The sequence below is a fragment of the Momordica charantia genome (genome assembly GCF_013281855.1).
Source record: "Momordica charantia cultivar OHB3-1 chromosome 4 unlocalized genomic scaffold, Mcharantia_2.0 BLBB01000004.1, whole genome shotgun sequence".
Lineage (NCBI taxonomy): Eukaryota > Viridiplantae > Streptophyta > Magnoliopsida > Cucurbitales > Cucurbitaceae > Momordica > Momordica charantia.
In genome coordinates this window covers 4,124,957-4,147,234 of record NW_028275162.1, presented here as the reverse complement: position 1 = coordinate 4,147,234, position 22,278 = coordinate 4,124,957, and the positions used below count along the sequence as shown (strand labels likewise).

General features: G+C 34.5%; 4 protein-coding genes and 1 long non-coding RNA gene across 5 annotated transcripts; 2 read left to right on the top strand and 3 right to left on the bottom strand.

Moving 5' to 3' along the window:
* Window positions 1–4,863: 4,863 nt before the first annotated feature.
* On the top strand, window positions 4,864–8,667 carry LOC111007951 (NEDD8-conjugating enzyme Ubc12). Its single transcript, XM_022280504.2, has 6 exons — window positions 4,864–5,068; window positions 5,973–6,086; window positions 6,946–7,054; window positions 7,408–7,486; window positions 7,585–7,701; window positions 8,238–8,667. Exons 2-6 carry the CDS (start codon window positions 5,978–5,980, stop codon window positions 8,373–8,375), a joined length of 552 nt encoding a protein of 183 aa, XP_022136196.1. The 5' UTR covers window positions 4,864–5,068; window positions 5,973–5,977; the 3' UTR covers window positions 8,376–8,667.
* A 1,321-nt stretch (window positions 8,668–9,988) lies between these two features.
* Window positions 9,989–13,447, bottom strand: LOC111007987 (deSI-like protein At4g17486). Its single transcript, XM_088123227.1, has 4 exons — window positions 13,056–13,447; window positions 11,574–11,831; window positions 10,636–10,923; window positions 9,989–10,485 (listed from the first exon to the last, which is right to left on the bottom strand). Exons 2-4 carry the CDS (start codon window positions 11,812–11,814, stop codon window positions 10,241–10,243), a joined length of 774 nt encoding a protein of 257 aa, XP_087979353.1. The 5' UTR covers window positions 11,815–11,831; window positions 13,056–13,447; the 3' UTR covers window positions 9,989–10,240.
* Window positions 10,482–10,961, top strand: LOC148211669 (uncharacterized). The gene is made up of 2 exons (XR_015790395.1): window positions 10,482–10,665; window positions 10,762–10,961. It is a non-coding gene; the product is annotated as an uncharacterized LOC148211669 (long non-coding RNA).
* A 1,543-nt stretch (window positions 13,448–14,990) lies between the features above and the next one.
* LOC111007984 (arabinosyltransferase RRA3) lies at window positions 14,991–17,380 on the bottom strand. Its single transcript, XM_022280547.2, has 2 exons — window positions 17,186–17,380; window positions 14,991–16,433 (listed from the first exon to the last, which is right to left on the bottom strand). Exons 1-2 carry the CDS (start codon window positions 17,378–17,380, stop codon window positions 15,315–15,317), a joined length of 1,314 nt encoding a protein of 437 aa, XP_022136239.1. The 3' UTR covers window positions 14,991–15,314.
* A 2,165-nt stretch (window positions 17,381–19,545) lies between these two features.
* Window positions 19,546–21,876, bottom strand: LOC111007983 (LOW protein: PPR containing-like protein). The gene has a single exon (XM_022280546.2). The coding sequence runs from the start codon at window positions 21,574–21,576 to the stop codon at window positions 19,546–19,548; it is 2,031 nt and encodes a 676-aa protein (XP_022136238.1). The 5' UTR covers window positions 21,577–21,876.
* Between the last annotated feature and the right edge of the window lie 402 nt (window positions 21,877–22,278).

Sequence of the window (22,278 nt, the reverse complement as noted above, 5' to 3'; positions counted from 1 at the left end):
TCAATAAGCAGGAGAGGGACGAAGAAACTCGATCGGCTACTATAGACGAGCAAGAGCTGGGGACGCACTTGACGAGCAGACGAGGGACGAGTGGTAGAAGCCGACAAAGAGTAGTGATAGTGACGGTTCAGTGAAGTCAAGTCTATTAGGGGCTCCCTAACGATCCTGAACCTTCCAAAAGTGATGGGTATGTTTTGTTTCTTGGCACTCTCTTTCTTTGTTGTGCCAGCCTAAAAAGAGAAAGATACGAAGTTTGACTTGAAAACAAACAACCTGCCATAATTTCAAGAAAAATTATAGTACTACATTAGAATGGAAATTTTTCCCTACAACATTTATTCATGGTTGGCTATTAAAGTAATATTTAAAAATAATGTAGATCATATAAATAAAGTAGCATATTACTTAATGATGTATCAAAATGTGAATGGAAGGATAGATATTAGTAGAACTCAAAATCTTGTTTTTGAAGATAGACTTATTAGGAAACATCATCATGTTCAAATATGTTAATAAAATAATAATTTCAAATCTTTGTAATCAAATTTAAAAAAATCCCGCCCTCTTCCTCCCCGTACAAACTACCTGTATTTTTTTTTTTTTTTTTTTTTTTTGCCTTTTTTCATTCTTCCTGTGCAGGATATTTTAGAAATTGTATTCCTTCTATTGTTGGATTATTGCATTTATGGTGATTTCTGTCCGAAAATTGAACCAACCGCCATTCTCTTTTTTGCTTTTTTAAATATACTATTTTTCCTTTTATGGATGATAAACATATACTCAGTATACTAAACTATTAGATTATATAATATATTCTAACTACCCTTATGTAATATATTTCTCATTTTATTTTTATAATATACAATATGTTAGGTTGTATAATATATATATTTTTCATTGTTATATTATAACCTAATAGGTTACATAAAATATACTTTTTTTTTTATCAAACTTACATTATGATAATAATATGCCACAATGTGTTACATATATTAATATATACTCCATAAGATATCCAACATATATTGTATATACATGATTTAATTATAAAAAGTATATACCAACATATACTCTATATAGTTAAAAATATACCTAACATATATTTTCTCTTAAAAAAAACACTAAGATCAGATCTGAGTTGGATCAAGTAAGGGTTCGCACCAGACTGTTGCCTGAGGGAGGAATTGATGCAAATCTAAGCATGGGTTGCCGCAAGCACAACTGCTCCTCCGTTGGGGACGGGTCTACGAGAGGATAGAAAAATCTTTCGTTGTCATGTTGTGGTTGCATCAACCGAGTCATATACGTGCTGCTATCTAATTCGTCAATGTCATCAAAATATGACAGTTGAGCGCCATGTCATTTTCCATGTCAGCACGACGACGATGTGTCAACTTATGAATAGTCCACTTGTCCATGTAGATGGCATGTACATGATTTTTCTTTTCAATCTTATTTAACTTATAACTTATTCATTTACACTCCAAATCGAGTGATTAAAAAATCGTTTGAATTGTCTTTTCGGGCTATACAAGATGGACATCTCAAAAATAAAAAAAATTATAATTAATTTAAAGATTTATAATGATTAAAATATGTAGTTTAATTGAAGCTCGTAATAAAGTTATGTTTCAAAAAAATAATTCTAACACACAAAAAATAATTACCACTAAATATTTGTTATCATTAAAATTTAATTAATTAACTAAGATTAAAGCCTACAAAGCTGACATAATTACATGCTTTATTAATTTACTCATGAGTAAGTGCATGTTAGCATAGTTGTAACTTCTTTTATAAGTTTCTCTTTAAAAATGTACACATAAATTAAGTATTTGAAAGGGTATGAGTAGTTGGTAGGTGATATGCTAAAATAATAATAATAATAAAATAAATAAATAAATAAATAAATAAATAAATGTGAGCTCAACAGTTAAGATATCTTGTCATTTTATAGAGGTTAGAGGTTCAATCTATCATCCTACGTTTTTTGTATTAAAAAAATCATTAATAAGAATAATTAAAATTGTTTTTTAATACAAAATTTAATGACTAAAATAAAATAAGCTAAAATACCTCTTTGTTCCGTGTAGCGTTTGTTTATTTTAGTTCATGTACACTCAAAATGTTTATTTCGGTTCATGTACTTTCAACTTTAGTTCATTTTAGTCATTGTACTTTAAAAATGTTCGTTTTGGTTTCTGTAATTTCAAAAATGGATCATTCGGGTTCCTTAATTTTATTTTTAATCTCGTTTTTCTATCACAATTTCAACACGACACGACACTCAATATATTTTTTGAAACTTAACCATGACTTTATATTAAAGATTTTTTTATTATAGGTAGAATTTGTGTTAAAACTTTTGTATATAAAGACTTAAATTATCACTTTTTAAAAGGATTGAGACCAAAATAAAGTAAAATACTTAACTACTTAACCAAATCTCGTCTTCACTATTGAAAAATTGAAAATTAATTATTTTTTTAAAGAGGTACTTTTACATTTTTCTCTCTTAATTATCAAATACTTAACCGAGGTAAGAACAAGATTGGTCACAAAATAAATAGTAAAAAAAAAAATTAAATTTAAATTTAAAGCCTAGGGACACAAAAAATACCAAAAATGACCTCGTGCTCATGAAACGCTAGTGGATTAATCAATGCCTAATTATTAGACTAACTTCTGAGGGAGAGAATGAACAAATAAGAAATAGTGAAGACCAGCAAAACCGGTTCCCGGTAAGCTTGTGCTAAGTCACCAACTCATTAGGCCATAGGTGTCAAATCTGCTGCTCTGCAGCTCCATCATCTCTTACTACACCTCCAGCCTCCATCTTCTTACACGTGTCAAAAATTTCGAAAAATAAAAAACAATTCGGTTCAATAAAAAATTGAGACAATAATATTAAATCTCATATTGATTATAAGTATGCATAATATCCTCTTAAGTGCTAATTAAGCAATGAAAATAAAGATAATTTAGGGTAGGGAATTTGATTGGGTTATTGGGCAAAATGCCCTTATAAAAGTGTACCTTTGATTTAAAATTCCCAAAGAGTATTATTGGGCACAAACGGCCGCATTGTTTGACCAAATTAAATTATTTTTTTTTCACTTTTTTCATCCATTTATCTCTAAAAGCAACATTTACCTAAATTAAATAATTTATAACATTAGTGAGTTTTGCGCTTGTATTGTTAAAATTGAGTAGAATTTTCATTTTACTTTTCCCAGTTTTTAGGGAATTTTGGATGTATCTTTAGATCGGATAAAAAGTGTTCAAAGTAGTGAGCAAGACATACTCTATTAGATCAAGTAAAATAAAAGCAAGCTACCACACTGGATTTCGTGATTGCACTCTATTTGGATATGCTACTAGCCATAGATAAGAGCAAGCTCTCATTATTCGTCAGTAGTGGAGGGATGAATGACTTTCGAAGCTAAATACAAAGTGTAATACTTTGTTTAAGGGGAAGGTTGTTAAAAGTGTGCAAACAAAGTCTCATATTGGTTTGGAAAGGAGGGGATCCATTGTATATATGTAAAGATAATTATCTCAATTATTTAGCACTTACGCCCAAAGTTGATAATATCATATAACTGTAGAGATATGTAGAGTTCCGTTGTCTTCAACATATAGTTGACGTTAGATTTTTTTTGTCATCTTGGACCAAAACATTTTTGAGACAAATGGAGTTGATTGTTTTTAAGGATGAATAAACCACCCCAACCCAAAACTTAAGCTGTTGAGTTGAGTAAATTTAATTCATATATTGGATATCTAACCACATTAACATAATTGAATATTGCGTAAAAATAGACATATAGTACAACAATGGAGACAATTAAAGTGAAAATTGTAAAAATAGATCCAAAAAAAAATAAAGCATTATGGAATTTTAGTATAGAGAAATATTACCTCAAACATTTCATATAGATCCTTCCCTTGTAGTTGATTCAAAAATAATCTCACAATGTTTATCGGTAGTATACGTTTTTGAAGAACGGTACTAGGTATTCATCGTGTGTCACACTTTAATTATTTTAAGCGTGTTCGAGGGTAATTTTAAAATAAATATTTTAATTTAAAATCTTTTAACGAGAGTTTTTGATCTATTTTTAAAATTTTTTATCCATAAAATATTTAGACTAAAAATAGCTTGTAAGTGTTTATTAATAAATAAAAAAAACAAACTTAAAATGTTTGTCACTTTTCAAAAAATACTTTTACATTATTCTCAAATATGATAATTTTGATGAAGAACTATTTTTAGGTAGGATAAAAACACTAAAAAACATACATGAATTTTTTAAATAATTGCCTTGTAATTACGGAAAAAAAAACCTACCTCTTAGAAGTTCCACAACTCGAAAAGCAATTCACATGGACTATGTCCAAGCCAAAACCAAATGAATTTTTTACATGTTTAATTAACAAATCAAATGCGGGCATGTACTTATTGTTAGAGAGGTTCGAATCCTAATTTATTGTATTTGAAAAAAAGAATTCACGAATCAAATTTGTACAACTAATTAAAGATTTAGAAATTCAAAATTCTCAAATAAATGAAACGAATTTATTATTATTTTTTTAGCAAAGAGTGAGAAAAATGAAAAGTATGGTGCGACTGCGGGTGCAGAAGAACAAACGTGAACCATGAAACTGGAGATAGCTTCCACACATCTCTATTCTCTGGTCCGGTGGTCCCGTAAACGGCGCAGTGTCGCAGTAAATCGACCGAGCTGTCACTCACCGTCCTTCGTGGCGCTCTCTGATTGGCCGTCCCGTCCGAACAAGCTTTGTAATAAGACGGATGACGCCGGTCCTCGGTCGAAACTCGAAAGCGAAGGGAGCCCGGCTTTGGCCTGCACAGCGTACGACGATAATTGACACAGACACAGAGAGAGAGAGAGAGAGAGAGAGAGAGAGGGAGAGAGGGAGAGTGAGTTCCGAATCAAATCCAGCTCCCTCCTTCTTTCTCTCTCACTTTCTACACGCTTTCGGGCCTGCTTCAGCTCTATCCTCTCCAGACTCTGTGCTCGTTCAAATCCAGGTTGAAATCGAGGTAAGCATCCGCCTCCGACTCTCTGCGCTTTCGATTTCTTGTATTGCGATCGCGTCCGTTTTTCTTTTCTGGTTTATTTCGTTTTGTTTTACGCTTGATTGATCCAGGATTGCTGTTCATTCATTTTTCCGTTCGTTTTTTTATATGTAATCGATGAATCATGTCTTGATTGTGCGTGTTGCTGTGTCTTGGTGAGATCCTAATTGCCGTGGTTCTTTGATTTGAGATTCTATAATGTTCTGTGTGTATATTCGCGGTTTGTTTTAGTTGTTTTGATACCTCGAGTGTTTTGCATCTCGTCTACTTGCGGATGAGGAAGTTAACGCGTTTATCTTTTTTTTTGTTTTGTTTGTGTGTTTTGATACTTGAGTTTGCTGGCATACGGCACCAGATATCTGGTGTTTGCTATCATGATCAGGTATTCTGATCCAGTTGATGCTTGGCTTGATTAGATAGTTATGTGAGCGATGTATTGGTAATAGATGTGGTATGCTGCCTGGAAAATGCTAGGGAATTTTTCTCAGGAAGTTTGGGGTTTCCTTCGATTTTATTATAGCAGTTGTTAGTACGATTGTTTAGGAATGTCGATTTTGCTTCATCAATCATCCATGGTGTCATTATCATAACTGTAATAAATGTAGTTAGGCCGTAAGTCTGCTATTTCAAGTCACTGGTTCAAAAGTGCATTTTATGACCATCAGTGTTATGATTTGATTGGGCAGTTTAAGTCCTTGGTGTTTGAGGGTCTTGATATGTATTAGAATGCTAATACTGAGTTGGCCGAATCTATGATTCTCAACTTTTTCAAATTCTCGTGCTTCCTAAATTCAGATTAGAAGCTTTGTACTACTTAGATCTGGTAGTGCTGTAAAATTGATGTCCTATTTTTGAAACTGCAATGCAGGAACGATGATTAAGCTTTTTAAGGTGAAGGAAAAGCAGAGAGAGATTGCAGAGAATGCCAATGGGAAACCCCCTGTCAAGAAGCAAAGTGCAGGAGAGTTGCGTCTTCAAAAAGGTATTCTTTCACATTAATTTTAATTTTCTCTACTGTTGTGATTTTATTAGGTTTTTTGAGGTACCCTGAACGAAGGAAACAATCTCTCCCCTCTCCTAAAAGTTGATTGATTAGTCTCATTCCATATTGACTACTGTTGACCTTGAAGCCATGAGTTCTACGGTTTGTTTAGAACCATTTTCTGAAAATCCTATTGTTGTTGTATTTAATAGCATCCATTGTCTTGGCTCATGTTCAGATCAGATTTATGTTATGTATTTCTTAGTTTTAATTTTTAAATATGATATAGTGAGCAGGGCCGTGAGAACTTGAATCATCTTTTACTCTGTTGATTTTCCTCTTTTTGCTGGAATTTATTGTTAATCAGTCTAGAATTGGTTGTTTTAGCCAATGATTATAGAGAAATCCTTCAGCAGCTTTCGTGTGAACAGTATTACAAAGGCAGGGTTTGTATCCTGTGACATAATGCAGTCAAGACTCTTACATTTTACTTGACACTGGTTTATTACTAGCTTCATCTTGGTATACTCTCTCTAAAAGTCTTGCAATTTTTCTAGTTTACTTATTTATTTATTTTATTAATAAATTTAATATTAAGGCCAACTGGAACAGCTTCTTATTATCTATGTGGCTTTGGGTGGAAGATGTTTCTTTATCTTCTTTTTGTATTTTCCTTCCTCTGATGAGTGAAATTTATCTTATCCTACATGTGTGAATATGATTTAAACATTCATCAAAATTTCTATTCGCTGTGAAATGACATGGCTATCTACCAATGACATTGATGTTACAGCAACTTCTAGAAAAATATGTCTTCTGGCTATACATGCAGTTCAAGGATTTTTATTTTTAATTGTAGATATCAGTGAATTGAACCTACCGAAAACGTGTAGTATATCATTTCCTAATGGCAAGGATGACTTGATGAACTTTGAGGTCACTATTCATCCTGATGAAGGATATTATCTGTAAGTAGTCTCTTGAAAAGATTGGTTTTCAGTTTAGTTGCAATATATACTTCTTAAGTTGAGATGCATGTGTTAAAAGACATTACAATTCCCGGATCTCAGACATGCATCTTATGACTGAAACAATGGGAGCTGAAGATATATGCATGGATGTCATATTATTTCTCTCCATGAGGCCTCAATGGAACTTTGGATTGGACTTGGTTCAACTGTATTTAAGTTGTGTATTGAATCTTGCCTGCTTTTTCATGTTCTAATAATCATTTCTTGGTTAAGATGTCTGTTCCCCCTCCACCCGCTGCGGCCGTTCCTTGGTAATGAGCTTAAAAAGTCTCTTAATTTCATTTTAACAGAGGTGGTACGTTTCTATTCTCTTTCCAAGTTTCCCCTGTCTACCCTCACGAGCCACCAAAAGTGAAGTGCAAGACAAAGGTAATGATGCTGATCTGATTCATTGACTTTCGTTTTATTTATTTATTTATTATTGTTAATGTTTGGAATTAGCTTTAGATAACATATTTGACTTGCAGGTGTATCATCCTAATATTGACTTGGAAGGAAATGTCTGCCTCAATATTTTAAGAGAGGACTGGAAGCCCGTTCTGAATATCAACACCATAATATACGGATTATTTCATCTTTTCACGGTATTTATGATTGTGCCAATTATATACCCTTAAATTTTAGCCTTTAGGTTTAAAATCTATTTAGGTCCTGCATTTTCATACTTATTTGGTTATAGTTCCTAAGTTTTCAATTAGTTTTGTCACTCAACTTCCTAATGTTTTGTTCTAATTCCTAAACTTTGTATAAATGGTATTTTAGTTATGCCATCGATCTTTATTTCCACTAATCATTTCGAAAAAAATAATTGAACCTTGTTTGGAACTCAAAATCTGACCCTACTGCATGTGTAGCTTCAAATATTTGCAAATATCTACTCATCAAGTAACCAAAGACGCATAAATATACATCTATGTCAAGTTTCTATAAAATAATTTACAAAAGCAAAATTAACAATAAAGACAGTTTTTTTTATGTGAATTTCCGAGACCAGAATGAAGTTGGGACAAAAATGGTATACGCATAAAAATTTGAGGAACGATATAAGATTTAGACCTAACGTTCACCAACTTGTGGGGGGTTTTCTTTAATTACAATATTTTTCCCATCATTCTTGCAGCAACCAAATCATGAAGATCCCCTCAATCATGATGCTGCTGCTGTTTTGAGGGATAACCCCAAGTTGTTCGAATCCAATGTGAGAAGAGCCATGGCTGGGGGCTACGTTGGGCAGACTTTCTTCACACGTTGCATGTAGATTCTACATGAATTTGTAAAGCACCAGAAGATACATCATTTGAAGCATGGACTTGGCGAGGTCTTCGAGCCTTTCTGGTAAGGTAACGTGTTTAACAGGACTATCTCATCATCGACACGACGTGATGTGCTTTGTGATGCTGGTGGAACTTTGTTGTGTGTTTGCAGTATTGGTTTCAAATTCTCTCAAAGTGTATTGCTGGAAGTTGGACTGGAAACTGAACCTCTTATCTGTGTATGTATATCTTCTAATTAATTTGTCTTGAAAATGACAGATTGCTCTTTTCCTATCAGTTCAAAAGTGCAAGGTATGTTCTTGGAGCCTCATCATCTCTTTTCTTTCTGAGTCTCTACTACTATGGATGTAAATTTACCAAATTGAATCACATAAGATTTTATACATCTCAAGTTTGTAAAATCTCTGTTAGTTTCTCATTTTGTCAGCATCATGAGATGGGAAAGTTTTTCATTTTTAACTTCTCTGGTCAGACCCTTTTTCTCAATGCCCATTCTGATTCTGTTGCTGCAATGATTGTGTGATTGAAAAGCTTTTTGGGCAAAGTGAGAAATCTTAGGGAACAGTTTAGTGGGAAGTAACATGGCTTCTTTCTAATCCTAGAGAGAGAACAGAAAATGGAATGGGAATAATAATGAGCTTTTGGCATATATATATTATTTTTGTTTTTATTTAAATTTTAGATTTAAATATTTTTTAGTCCACGAATCATCATAGATGAGTGGTCAATAAGGGCCAATGTAAATAGCAAAGGGCTAAGAGAGAATAGATTCAAACTATGGTGGTCACATATCTAGGATTTAATATCCTACGAGTTATTCTGTCAACAAAATGTAGTAGGGTTAGGCAGTCGAAGTGCGCGCAAGCTGGTCCGAACACGGATATTAAAAAAAGAAATATATATTTTAGTCTACATAATTTCAACTTTAATTCGTCATCGTATTTTCAACTTTTGTTTATTTTAGTTTTTGTACGTTTAAAAAGTAACTTTTAGTTTTCTATTTGTAAAATTTTGACACAATGAAAAATTTTAATACAAATTTTGGTTTCTAACATATTTATTTCATTTTGATGTCTAAATATTTTATCTCTAAAACTTTTTGAGGTTCTATTTAGTTTCTCAAACTGTTTGTTGGTAAATTATGTTCATAAAATTTTTGTATTTTTTTGTTTGAAAATTATTTAAAAATGGTGATTAGATGGATTGTGGAAGTCAATCTTTAGTACAAATGATCGGTTTTGAAAGGATTTCTTTCTCATTTTAAAAATCAAGTCATCTATGAATAACTAGTCAAGAGTTATCCAAACATATTTTTCTTAAGTTTCTCGGTTGAAGCCAGTTCTTAAACAAGGCTTTTTAAGTAACAAATTTATATGACGATTTAATTTTTCAAATCCATTACTTTGTTTCTCACATGATAATAATCTTACCTATTATATAGAAAATTCAATTCAAGAATTGTTTCCATAGTTACAATCTCTTTGAATTTAGCATGATTTGAGACAATTCCAACATTAAGCTGTGGTAAAACTAGTAATGGAAGTAATATAAAACAGAGAAGAAGATTTTGAACTGAACTGTATAAATAGATTCACTCTTTCACCCCCCAAAAAACTATATTATAAAAAGACAAGGGTAAATATACAGTAAAAAAAAAACAGGCATCTGTTGGATTACTATGAACTGCTGTGGTGCTATAACATACAAAATGAATACCTCTAAACTTAACACAAACTTAAAAGAAAACTACTAAAGAACAAACATTGCACCTACAAATCTTCTCTGCCAAAATGGTGAATTATCCTCACCTGGTTCAAAAATGGCAGCAAAGAAGCAAGAGGAGCGTTTGTCAGCGTTCCTTCCTCGACCGACTTTTCGAACCTTTCAGCTCCCATGGTGGCAGGCAGCCTTTATAATGGGAGTGAAGAAACAATGAAGACATTGAAACTTCCCGTTGATGCATTGAGATTGATGAGAAGCAACCGAAGGTGCTTTGTGATCGCTTCTTCTCGCTGTCGAATCCTCGAAAGTTTGAATCTTGTGGAACAGTTGAAGTCTTGAGGGCATTGGGAAGCATGCAGTTACATAAATATCCTACAACAAAAGTGTAGAGAATGATTCAAGGGCGTATCGATAAAACGAGGGAAAGGAACGAAGTGAGAAAGAAAATATGAATCTTCTGCATACAGTTTTGAGTAGATTTGGTAAGTAGAAAACTTGATGTTTATACATATGCCGGGTTACCTATTCTCGCAAGCCGATTCACCCATTTCGGTATGTGTTTCCCGGTTAGCTTATAGCAAATATCCTCACAAAAATGATTGCAGTTTTTAACAATCAAGTGATATGTATTGCCATTGTAATTTGCAGAATTGCGCTCCATGAACTCTCGAAATTGAATGGGATCCAAGCAAGTTGTACCCATGAAAATCGACTTCCTAAACTTAAACCCGGGGCAGCGTCGAGGTTCAACCTCGAAGACACCAGTTGTTGGATAGTCATGAGCTCCAAAGGCATATTCTACACCATGAACTGCAAGTACATAAAGCAAAAAAAAAAAAAAAAAACAATTAGAAACAACAATCATCATCATGAAACAGTCTTCCAATACAGTTAGTACTTCTTTCAATATCTCGAATGCTTTCAGAAAGCATCAAGACTGTATCTCGATTCTCGGAGTGTCGTATAAACACGCAAGATACGTAAAATAAATGCTCGAACATAATAGACGAACCTATACAGTTATCCGAAGGTAAGGCAACTAGCTCATGAGTGGATTCCTAACACACAATCTGTCATATTGACACAGTTCTTCAGCTTTTGAAACAACTTTTTAAGTCCTTAAAACCAAGTTCTTGATTCCCAAGTGCATTTTCCTTCCCTTTTCTAGATTAGCCATGGAAATGGCATAGAAATTTTTTGTTCAAGTGTCTATTGTCTTGCTTTCAAAAAGCTGTTCTTTTTCTTTCCTGTTTCGACTTTATTCAATATTCAATCATGTTAAGATTATTGATGTCATATCAATGATTACTATTATTTATCGTGGCAGCATTACACCGAATTATAGTTTTAAATTGAATAGCTATAACAACGAAGAAAGGATGGCAATTTTTGGGGTAATAACAATTCCTTTGGAGTAATTTTTGCATCATCTGAAACAACAAGAAAAGGAACCAACAAACCTTGAATCCCAGAATGAAATATGCCAACACCTGCCCAGAAAACACAGCCATTTACAGTTGTCAAGTCATATACATTCAGATATACCGGAGTGTTGCCCGGTCCATAGCCCGACGCCTTCGCTTTTGAAAATATGCAAAAATGGGAACTCGACTCGCCTCTCAAATGGAGAGGTATGATAGAGTTCCATCCCTTCTCTGATATATACTTCATGCTTTGAGGTGAAACAAGGAAGTAATTCATACAGTTCTGATTCCTACCTGTGAAAAAAATTACCAATATTTTTATAGGCATTGATAGAAACATAGAAAAAAAAGTCTGCAACCATTATTCTTATGTAAATCAGTAAACTTTTCTTCTGCTCTTCCTATATTTGCTTGATTAGCAGACGTTCTCGCTGCTCGAGCAAAGATATCGAAACTCGATGGTCAAGCTTGAGAGATTTGCACTTGTCATTAGCAGGTAATCTACATCCCTCTTTTTGAGACAATTTAGAAGTGTTATCTCTCAGCTTTGACACATTCTTTATCCTTATTTGAGCTTATGGATTGAGAATATCAGTTTTAGAAAAGACCTGATTGAAAATAATCTAACATATCTGTTGGGAATGTGAAAATTTCCACGTTGATTAAACAAGGGAATGATATGAGTATATAAGTACGGGACAACATCTCCATTAGTATGGGTCTTTTGGGTGAAACCAAAAGCAAAGCCGTGAGGGTTATACCAAAGCAGAAAATATCATACTGTCGTGCAGATACTGGGGGTATTGGATACTCGTTGTCCTTTACAATATCAAATATGGTTTTAAGAATCTTTTAGCCCTTTTTCTATTTGTTTATTTGATAATGAAAGATGGAGATGGATCTCAATAGAATCAAAGATCAAAATTCAACTTCTAATATTATTATTTTACTTTTTCCCACTCCAACAGACTCATTTCTAGATCTAGCCAACCTGTAAAACTCACTAAAAAAACCACAAGTCGAAGCCACAGAACTCATAATACTCAAATATGAGCTAATTGCCATTGGTCGAGTGGTCAAACATTAGTAACAAAAATTCAAGATACGTTTGAAATCACAAGTTCAAATCTAAATGTTGAAGGGTCACTAACTATTCTTTAGATTAGTCCAGATGCATGTAAGTTACTCTAATAACTTCGGTAGCCTCATTCGTATGGAACTGATGATTTATTGGAAAGTTTTACAAAATATCATTAGAACCATCCAAAAAATCCAGCTATTCATATAAAACAACTCAAAGATACATTTTTCTCTCATTTGGCAGAGCAGACAGTAAAGTAAAAACAGTCACTCAAAAAAACAAAAACAAAAAAAACATCAAAACTTATAGTTTATGCATCCAAATGCTACCGAATAGACAACGAACACAACAGGTCAAAAGCAATCATTAAAAAAAAAATCCTAAAACTGGTCAAACAACCAAGAAATGTAACCTGTTACAGGAAATTCAAACCAAACCTTGGAATCTCTGAAACGGTGAGGGTGAAGCAGGGGCCAAACAGCCGACAGGGGCAGCCGGTTTCCGATGAGAGGGGGAATGAATATTACTGAGTTGGGAGGGTTTCCTCAATGAATGGAGTGTTTAGAAATGGATTCAGAGAGAAGCATTTGCTTTTCCAATATTCTTTCCTTTAGAAAAGAGATGGGATTGCATTTTGCAAAAGGAGATGCATTAATGGAAGATGAAAACAGACCCCATTTTTTCCGGCCACAAAGAGCACCGGAGACCGGAAAATGGGTGCCGGAAAAGCTTCTGATGTGGGGATTGAAGGTCTGAGAAGGAGAGTGGAGAGAGCAGAGAAATGAGTGACTGCAAAAGGCAGAAGGGAAATGAAAATCCTGTGAAAAAAGACAAGGGGGGGGGGGGGGGGGGGGGGGGGGGGGGGAATGAAATGAGGGGAAAGAAGAAGAATAAAAACAAAAGCAAAGAATGTCTGAGAATTTGGCAGCTAATTAAAAGATGGAACCTTTGAAAGGAAACTCTGTCTCTCCACCATTTGACAGTTTGACTGCCTTACTTTTTAAAGTTAATTTCATGAATTTCTTTTTCAATTCCTTGCTCTGTTATTTCACGTATTTTTTTCAATCCAGCATAATTTAACCGGTTAAAAGATTATATTTTTAGTTAAAAAATTTAAAATTTTAATCTTTTTCATTACTTAATAAGTTTATCTCATTAATAAGTATATCTCAATAATGATTGATATTGGTTAAGGTTGAAACCTTTGTACTCCAATTTATTGTACTAACAAAATTGAAAATTTAATTTTAGTAAATCTCATATAAACGGGAGTGAAACTAGAAATTGGCTGGACAACATAAAAATCTCTAATATTTTAATATAATTTTTTAAAAATATAATTGTTGGAGATCCTTCAAAATTTTCTCCATCCTTTTATTAAAATGTTGTGAATTTCAAACTATGATTTTAATTTTTATGTAGTTTTTATTAGATAAATATTGGTTGATTTAACGAGGTGATAAACATTTTTTTCATTTTATTGGGTCCACTAAAAAAAAAGTTGTTAATCAATAATAAATGTTAACATAACTTGCTAAATTGTTTTCTAGAAAATATCACTGGATTGCTCTTAATTTAGACTTATATTGATGTTTAGAATAAATAGATATGCATGAGGTAATATTACAACGACACAGTTTATTGTCAAAATTTGTAGAAAATGAAATAGATATTTTTTAATATTTAACCAAAAACGTTGGAGTAATAATTAAACTTCTTAAATCTATAGAGACCCAACTAACATCAAAGTTCAAATCTGAGAAACTAAAATAATAACTTGACTATTTATTTTTTAAAATATTTATGGGAAGATAATTTACAATTGGACTATAAATGAGCGTGAGGCATGAAATATTTATGGAACAAAGTGTTTATAATTGTAAAAGTGTATAGATTAATGAGTATTGTAGTGTATGAATGAAAGTTTGTAAAAAATAAAATAAAATATACTAGTTATGAATTTAGCCATTGTATTTAAATTTTTAGGTCTAGTTCTTGTCATTAACACTATTAACGAAAGAGTGACGCATCATTATTAACTTGTTTAATCAATCCTCGTATCACTTGAACTTTGTAATTAACTTGTTTAGACACCACCTATCCAATCTTGGTGATAATTTTAATAAAGGAATCCAAATAAATATGGAAAACAATGAGTTGAATAGCCACAAATATATCCTGCAAGAGGATAGTTTAGACTGCTATCCAAGCTATTATCCTTTGGCTGATCTTACGAGACAACTGTATAAACTACAACTATACAATATTTTGCGGTAAAGAACTCGTAAGAATTTAATACGTTAGATGAGGGAGCCCGCAACTCATCGAGATTCAAACCTTCCATACGACTGCAGACAACAAAACAAAAAAACTATGGGCAAAAGAACTCAATTAAGCGAGAGAAAGTACAAGGCATAAGAGTGTGGCCAGACTAAGAAAAACTTCCTAAAGATACAAGTTAAGTTACAACCCAGAAGGCCTCTTTGCTGAGTAATCCTTTTATTTTTCTTCTTTCATAAAATAAAGCATTACAAAAAATCATTTGGAAGATAACATAAATCACTGTGATCTGAAAAAGAACAGGCTCCTCAACTGACCTTAAGGTTGTGAAACCATCCATCTTTGATACTTTTTTGAGCCAATGTTTTGTCCAAGTAAAGTCCTATGATCTGCAGAGCATAAATAGAAAAGAAAATTTACCATTCTGAACCATCAGGGAAGGAGTTCAGTGCATCCTGCTTCCCGTTGACATAGAAGTCGACCACGGCTTTCATTCGAGGAAACTTATCGGGATGGTAATTCACATGGATGATGACGGGCTTCAGCTTTTTCAGATTATCATCCTTCCTTACTGTCTTGAAAAGAACCTTGCTATTCATGAAAAGATAGAAATCCATGGTTCTCCTAGAGGCGTAAAGCCCCTCGTAGTTTGAGTGCGAAGGGAAAAACAGTTCCTCATTGAAAACAGCCTGGTCCCAGGAGTTCTGCTCGTGAGAAAGCCGATTAGCCACGCGATCTAAAAGCTCAATTGCTGGAATAGTTGGTCTAATATAGAAGAAGCCGGAGTTATAAACCCATATACGCATCGTGTGCGCGAATCGAGCCCAACCCATTGCAGGTTCGTCGAAGACATCGTTGTATCCATAAGCAGTAGCATTGTCATGACCATCAGTCATGGATTCGACATCTGAATCCCGATAAAGATGATTGAAAGGATTTTGCAAGTAAACGATATCCACATCGGATAGTAAAACACCATATCCTAACTGCAGAAACTCCCTCAAGATGCGGAATTTTGTGCCGGAGACGGCATGGTTCCCTCCAGTCCTTCCAATTGAATCAACTTGTTCATCAGGGTCTCTCTTATACACTGGGACATCATTTGATTTGCAGAATTGAACTATTTCATCATCCAAAGCAACAACAAGATAATTAGGTATGCCTGCTTTCTTGATGCTAGTGAACCATAATTCCAACATCGCCTTCACATTCGAATTCGCTACTGCGACTATAAGCTCTCTATTAACAGCAACTTTCTCTAATATCTTTGCTAATCTTGGATTCACAGATTCATCAGGGAGAACAGGTGGATTTGTTCTTACAGCTTTTATGGTACCGAAAGGCCCGGCTTTGAACTGTTTACCTAAAGCAAGAACTTGCTTCTGTGCATGATCTTTGCCTTGCTCAGCCAACTTCAGCTTTTCAGTTAATTCCCTGATCTGTTTTTCTAGCTGAGCATTTTTCTCCGACGCTGATATGAATTCGGATTTTAACATGTCAATTCGTTCAGATGAGTCACATGAACTCGAATCAGCCTGGTGCACAGCCAGGCCATAAAATAACTATCAGACCATATCAAGAATGGCTAGACTTTTGCAGTAAACTCATGGTATCAGAAGATAAGTCATTGGAGAACAAAACTTATAGCATCTAGCATATAAAGCCACAGTTATGCACACCAGAGAAACTTAAGACCTATATTAACCAATTCAAATCATTTAAGTTCCATTTAATAACCATTTCATTTTTAATTTTCTCGTCTTAAAAATTACGAACATTTTCTCACCATTTATTTAGTATGTTTTTCATCTTTCTTAAAAACACATTTGACTTTTTAGCCAAATTTCAAAAACAAAAACTAGTTTCTAAAACTTGGCATAGATTTTGAAAACATTTTTTTTGTTTTATCCCAAAAGATTCACTAAATGGCACTTTAGCTAGGTTTAGATCTGTAACAACATTCTCAAACTCATCAAGATAACCAACCAAAATATTAATGCCATTTAAAAAAGGAATGCACAGCAATCAAACTCCGAAACCCAGTACAAGAAGTTCTTTGAGGCAGCCTGAAACTTGTAAACGTAAATCCACTTTCACAGCACCTCCAAACCAAATGAAATCAACAAAGTTCTAATCACATTCATCGCCATCAAAGTTCACCATCTCACAAACAAATTCCCAAGGATTTAACCACACCACAAACATTCCACAAAGAAGCTCAAATCGAGAAGGACAACGAAAGAAACCAACCCACAAAGCAGAAAACAGGGTAAGTTTGAACACATACCTTGGATATAAATTTCACGGCACGAGAATCACGAATTGAGAGAGAACTCGACGCGAAGATCCCACCAGGGAAGAAGAAGGCAAAGACACATCCAAGAAAGACGCCGATGAACATGGCAGTCCCGACCCTCGATTTGCAGAAAATGGATCCTTGCGAGGAGTTCCTCATCAACGGCCCGTCTCTGCGGCCATTCATGGCTTCCCGTTCGGTACAAACCGAAAGTTTCAGAGCGACCCAGAAGGGCAGAAATGGCGATTATATTCTTAATTGAAAGCTCAATCAAGAACAGAGAACTTTGAGACTCATAAACACCGGAATCTAAGGGATTGTGGAGAAGAAATATACCAGATCGGCGCTGTGGAATTTTGGGCAATCTGGGATTTAGAGAACTGGAAGCCTGCTGCTATACAGGGTTGACTTGGTAGAGGGAGGCACGGAGGCTGCATAGAATAGCATGGATTAAGCTCGGTTTCGGTATAATTATTCGATCAAGTGAAAGAAGATTCGAGGGAGGGCGTGGAATTTTCTTGCAGGATCGGCTGTAAAATGCGAAATGCAAAGTCAAATTAGCTTATTTATTGTGTTTAGCATTTAAAGGTGAGATTTTTATTTCAATTTTTCTTCCTATTCAATCAAAAATCCACTGTTGTACACAGTTCTTCAGAAAAGAATACAAGTAAAATTAAATTTTAGATATTGATTTATATGAAATATCAATTCAAGCATAACTTAAAAGATCTATTACCAGGTAAATATCCCATCTCGCAATTATTGAATTAAGAAAAAAGTTTAGCCGAATTTTTTTCCTTAATGAAATACAATTTTAAGGATTAAAAAAATTAATATTCTCAATCTAGAATTTCACATTATAGTATTGCATAAAGTACATTAAATTAATACCAAAGCCAGCAAACTCCTCATCTATCCACGCTTCAGAGAAAGAAGAAGAAAAAAAAAACCCGTACCTACCCTAACATTGAATACATGCCAATGCCAAGAAAAGAAAAGAAAAAAATGAGTTTCCAACTATGCATGCATGTTGGGCGACACATCTTAAACCATAAAAAAAAAAAAAGTTATGAAAATTAATTATCTTTTTTTTTTTTTACTTCTATGAAAATTCATTATCTAATCTACTGCCTTTGATTAAGAAATTAATTTTTAATTAAGAATAATTAATTTTGAATTTAGTAAACAGAATAATCTAATTGAGAATTGTTAATACAGGGTAAATACATTTTTAGTCCTTGAAGATAGGTTTCTAAGTTTCAAAAAATGATATTTTGTTCCCGACCTTTAGAAAATGGTTCTAAAAGGTCCCTGACTTCCCTTAGAAATATTAAAGGAATGTTATGAGGGGATATTTATTTAATGTTATATTATTTTTAACATCTGCTTTTTTCATTTTCTTTTCTTTTTTCGTTCACTCTCTTCCCCCTCCAAGCCCAAAACCCAAAAAAATCGAAGATACTGGAGAAGGGAGAAGCAAGGAAGCTGTGAAAGAGAGAGAGAGGAGGAAAAGTGGGAAGAGAGAGAGCGAAAAAGAAAAAGAAAAGACACATATGTTAAAAATAATATAAAATTAAATAAATGTCAAACTCACCCAGCCACATTAGCATTCCATCAGTGAAACTAACGGAAGTTTAACCCAAGGGCTTTTTAGAACCATTTTATAAAGGTTGGGGACTAAACCGTCACTTTTTGAAACTCAGAAATCAAATTGAAATCTATCTCTAAACTCAGGCTAAAAATGTATCTTACCCTTAAAAGTAAAATAAGAATTTTAAAACATTAAGAACCAAATTGAGAATCATCTAAAAGCTTAGGCACCAAATTGGAAACTAGAGAGTTGTCAAACATACATTGTAGATGAGAGCTGGGGAGTTGTGGGCATATGCAAACTGCAAACTTGAATGTGGTATTATTTGACAGTAATTAACCTGAAAAAGAAAGGCAGTTGTTAAAATGACTAACTGGAGAACAATCACGTAAAATGATTATATAGAGAAATGTTCCAAACCATGAAATGAACTAATGTAGTGATTGTACAGCTTCTGAAAAGTTGTGGTTGCCACATCCTTCATGGTAAGTCTAGTATTCCTGTACAAATCTGAAACATAAAAGTTTCAAACCACATGTTTGAGAGTGATTGGCCATTTCCTAAAATTACTTATATATAAAACGTGTTTTTGGAAGTGATTTTAGCCATACCAAAATCACTTCTGTCGTTGCCAAAATCACTTTGAAATAATAATATTTGACAATGATATAGAAGTGGGTTTAGAAAATGTCGACGGTCCGAACATGCTCGAAATCTTAGATCCTTTCAGATTTGGCAAACTGATAATTAAAGTTTGACATTAACAAAATGCTTCCTCTATGTCAAGTAGCTCATCAGTCAAGGAGGCTAAGGTTGAATATATAGCCTCATTTGCAGAGTGGCATCTATCACTAGACATGAATACATGAAACTTATTTTCCACAAAAACCCAACTGCAACCAGCATTCTTCTTAACCTCCTTCCCTTTCATCTTCTTCCTTATTCTTCCCATCTCCTCCCAGTTTCCTTCTGCAGCATAGACATTGGCTAACTGCACATATCGAGCTCCGTTTTCTCCTTCGATTATCAAGAGCTCATCTTCTGCTTCTTTTGCAAGTTCAGTATTCCCATTTATCCTACAAGCATTCAGAAATGCTCCCCAAATGACAGCATCTAACTCTATGGGAATACTTTTCATGAATGCCAAAGCCTTCTCTAGTTGATTAGCCCTTCCGTACAAATCAATCATACAAGCGTAATGATCGATTTCGGGACTCATGTTGTGTTCGTTAGTCATAGATTCAAAGAAATGGTCACCTAGTTCTACCAAACCACAGTGTCGACATGCAGAAAGTAGCGCAACAAAAGTGACTGCATCTGGTTTTAGACCATTTTCCATCATTTCCTTGAAAAGCAGGACTGCTTTATTTTCCCACCCATGGTGAGCATAGCCAGCTATCATAATGTTGTAAAGAATGGAATCCTTGTCAGTAACTTGTCTAAAAATCCTTGCTGCAAAGATGATGCTTCCACATTTTGAGTACATATCAACCAATGAACTGGCCAGTTTCTTATCCAATTCAACTCCCGCCCGGAGGATGTAACCATGTATCTGCTTCCCGGGAGCCAGAGCAGCTTGTATAGCACAAGCACCTATTATACTGACAAGAATTAGCACATCAGGTACTGCTGCCTCCTCTCTGTATTCACTCAAAAGTTCAAAAACTGCTTCACACTGCTGCAATTTAACATACCCAGAAAACAAAGCAGTCCACACAACAGTATTCTTTTCATCCAAGGAATCAAAAAGCTTTCTGGCTTCTGCCATGTTACCTTGAGATGAATAGCCAACAATCATTGAAGTGATCGAGTATGCGTTCCGTGCCATATTTGCATTAACAGACTCAGCATACTCCATGTTATTGCACTTGCAGTAAACATCAACAAGACCACTGCCAATGAATGGATTGACAATCAGCCCGTTCTTCAAAACATAAGCATGGACCTCCTTCCCAAGCTTCAGGCTCCTCAGATTAGAACAAGCACTTAAAACACTGGCAAAAGTATGTTCGTTCCATCTAACATTTTCATCTCCCATACGAACAAATAATTTCAACGACTCTTCCTCGTAACCATTTTGAACAAAACCCGAAATCATCGTGTTCCATGCCACATTGTCATTTCGCTCCAGTTCCTTCCAGAAAAGATCCACAGCCACATCTATCTCCCCTTCTCTACAACAAGCTGCCACCATGGCATTTCTAGAGACCAAATCAACCACATCACCACATCCATCATAAACTCTATAGGCTTCTTTAAAACATCCGCACTTAGAGTACATATCAATCAGGGAACTAGCAGCAAACACACTCAAATCGTTAGCAGTCTTCAACATAAAGGAATGCAACTGCTTTCCATAAGAAACCACACATAATTTAGCAGTTAGATTAAGCATGATTGTCAGAGTAAACTCATCGATTCTAATCATATCAGGGGCCGTTTGCATTTCCACAAAAAGCTCAAGTGCGTGAGCTTCATACCCATCAGAGCTAACATAACCAGATAACATGGAGTTGTAAGTAACCAAATCTCTGTAGGACGCCGAGTCAAATAATGCCCGCGCCTGTCCCAAGTTGTGAGACTTGATATACGCTGCTATTATCGCATTCCATGAGAAGACATTTCGTTCAGGCATTTCGTCGAAAAGTTTCTGGGCATTTCTAAGATGACCATGTTTCGCGTATAAGCTTATGAGTTGGTTCGATGTGAAAATGGTGGGCGTAAACCCAGATTTGATCGCTTGGATGTGACATAGAAACCCATGTTTCAGATGCTTCATTAACATATGCATATACTGTTTAACTTAAAGGGCATACAGTTGGTTGAATCAGAGTAAAGCCCCCACATACTATTGTACTAAATAGAAAACAAAAAAATGGCAGTGAATCGCGAGCCTAGCTCAACCTATCTTAAAGAAACTGGTGAACTTGGTATATCTCCACCAACGTGGTGATGTACTCAACCGAAAAAAACAAGAAAGAAAATGGTGAATCGCACCAATATTGTCACACTCACACCATAGGACAAGAGGGTTGAAATTTTGTAAGAAGAGCCTGAAGCAAATAATACTCTACGTGTCACAGCCCTAAGCCACAAGATTACCGCCCAAATAAAAGACTTGTTATCAGAAAATATAGAGAAATTAATTTATATAATATGAAATTTGAACTCCGTTTCCTCATTCTTTCTGCTGTACTAAGAAAAATGAAATTTTAACTTATTCCCTAGCAATTTATTATAGCTCATTTGAATCTAGAGATGGTAAAAATACCTACGGGATCTGATCCCCGCGAGTACCCACTCGATCGGATCCGGGATTCTCCAGTTTGATCGAAGACGGGGTTAAACCGGGGATCCAAATCAGGGTCCCGGTGGGGACGGGGATCGATCCCCCCACCCCATCTCCCGTCTCCGACCTCGCCCCGTTTACTTTTTTATTACTTTTTCAATTTTTTTATAATATATTAATTTTATAAATACTTTTTAATTTTTT

What these genes read in the sequence shown, in the direction of transcription:
- LOC111007951 (XM_022280504.2), top strand. Translation starts at nt 5,978, where the DNA reads ATGATTAAGCTTTTTAAGGTGAAGGAAAAGCAGAGAGAGATTGCAGAG. An exon ending in AGAGTTGCGTCTTCAAAAAG is followed by an intron (nt 6,087 to 6,945) that starts GTATTCTTTCAC and finishes TTTTAATTGTAG; the next exon opens with ATATCAGTGAATTGAACCTA. An exon ending in GATTATTTCATCTTTTCACG is followed by an intron (nt 7,702 to 8,237) that starts GTATTTATGATT and finishes TCATTCTTGCAG; the next exon opens with CAACCAAATCATGAAGATCC.
- LOC111007987 (XM_088123227.1), bottom strand. Translation starts at nt 11,814, where the DNA reads ATGAATTACTTCCTTGTTTCACCTCAAAGCATGAAGTATATATCAGAG. An exon ending in ATTTCATTCTGGGATTCAAG is followed by an intron (nt 10,924 to 11,573) that starts GTTTGTTGGTTC and finishes ATGTACTTGCAG; the next exon opens with TTCATGGTGTAGAATATGCC. An exon ending in GAATCGGCTTGCGAGAATAG is followed by an intron (nt 10,486 to 10,635) that starts GTAACCCGGCAT and finishes CTTTTGTTGTAG; the next exon opens with GATATTTATGTAACTGCATG.
- LOC111007984 (XM_022280547.2), bottom strand. Translation starts at nt 17,380, where the DNA reads ATGAATGGCCGCAGAGACGGGCCGTTGATGAGGAACTCCTCGCAAGGA. An exon ending in CCGTGAAATTTATATCCAAG is followed by an intron (nt 16,434 to 17,185) that starts GTATGTGTTCAA and finishes GCTGTGCACCAG; the next exon opens with GCTGATTCGAGTTCATGTGA.
- LOC111007983 (XM_022280546.2), bottom strand. Translation starts at nt 21,576, where the DNA reads ATGCATATGTTAATGAAGCATCTGAAACATGGGTTTCTATGTCACATC.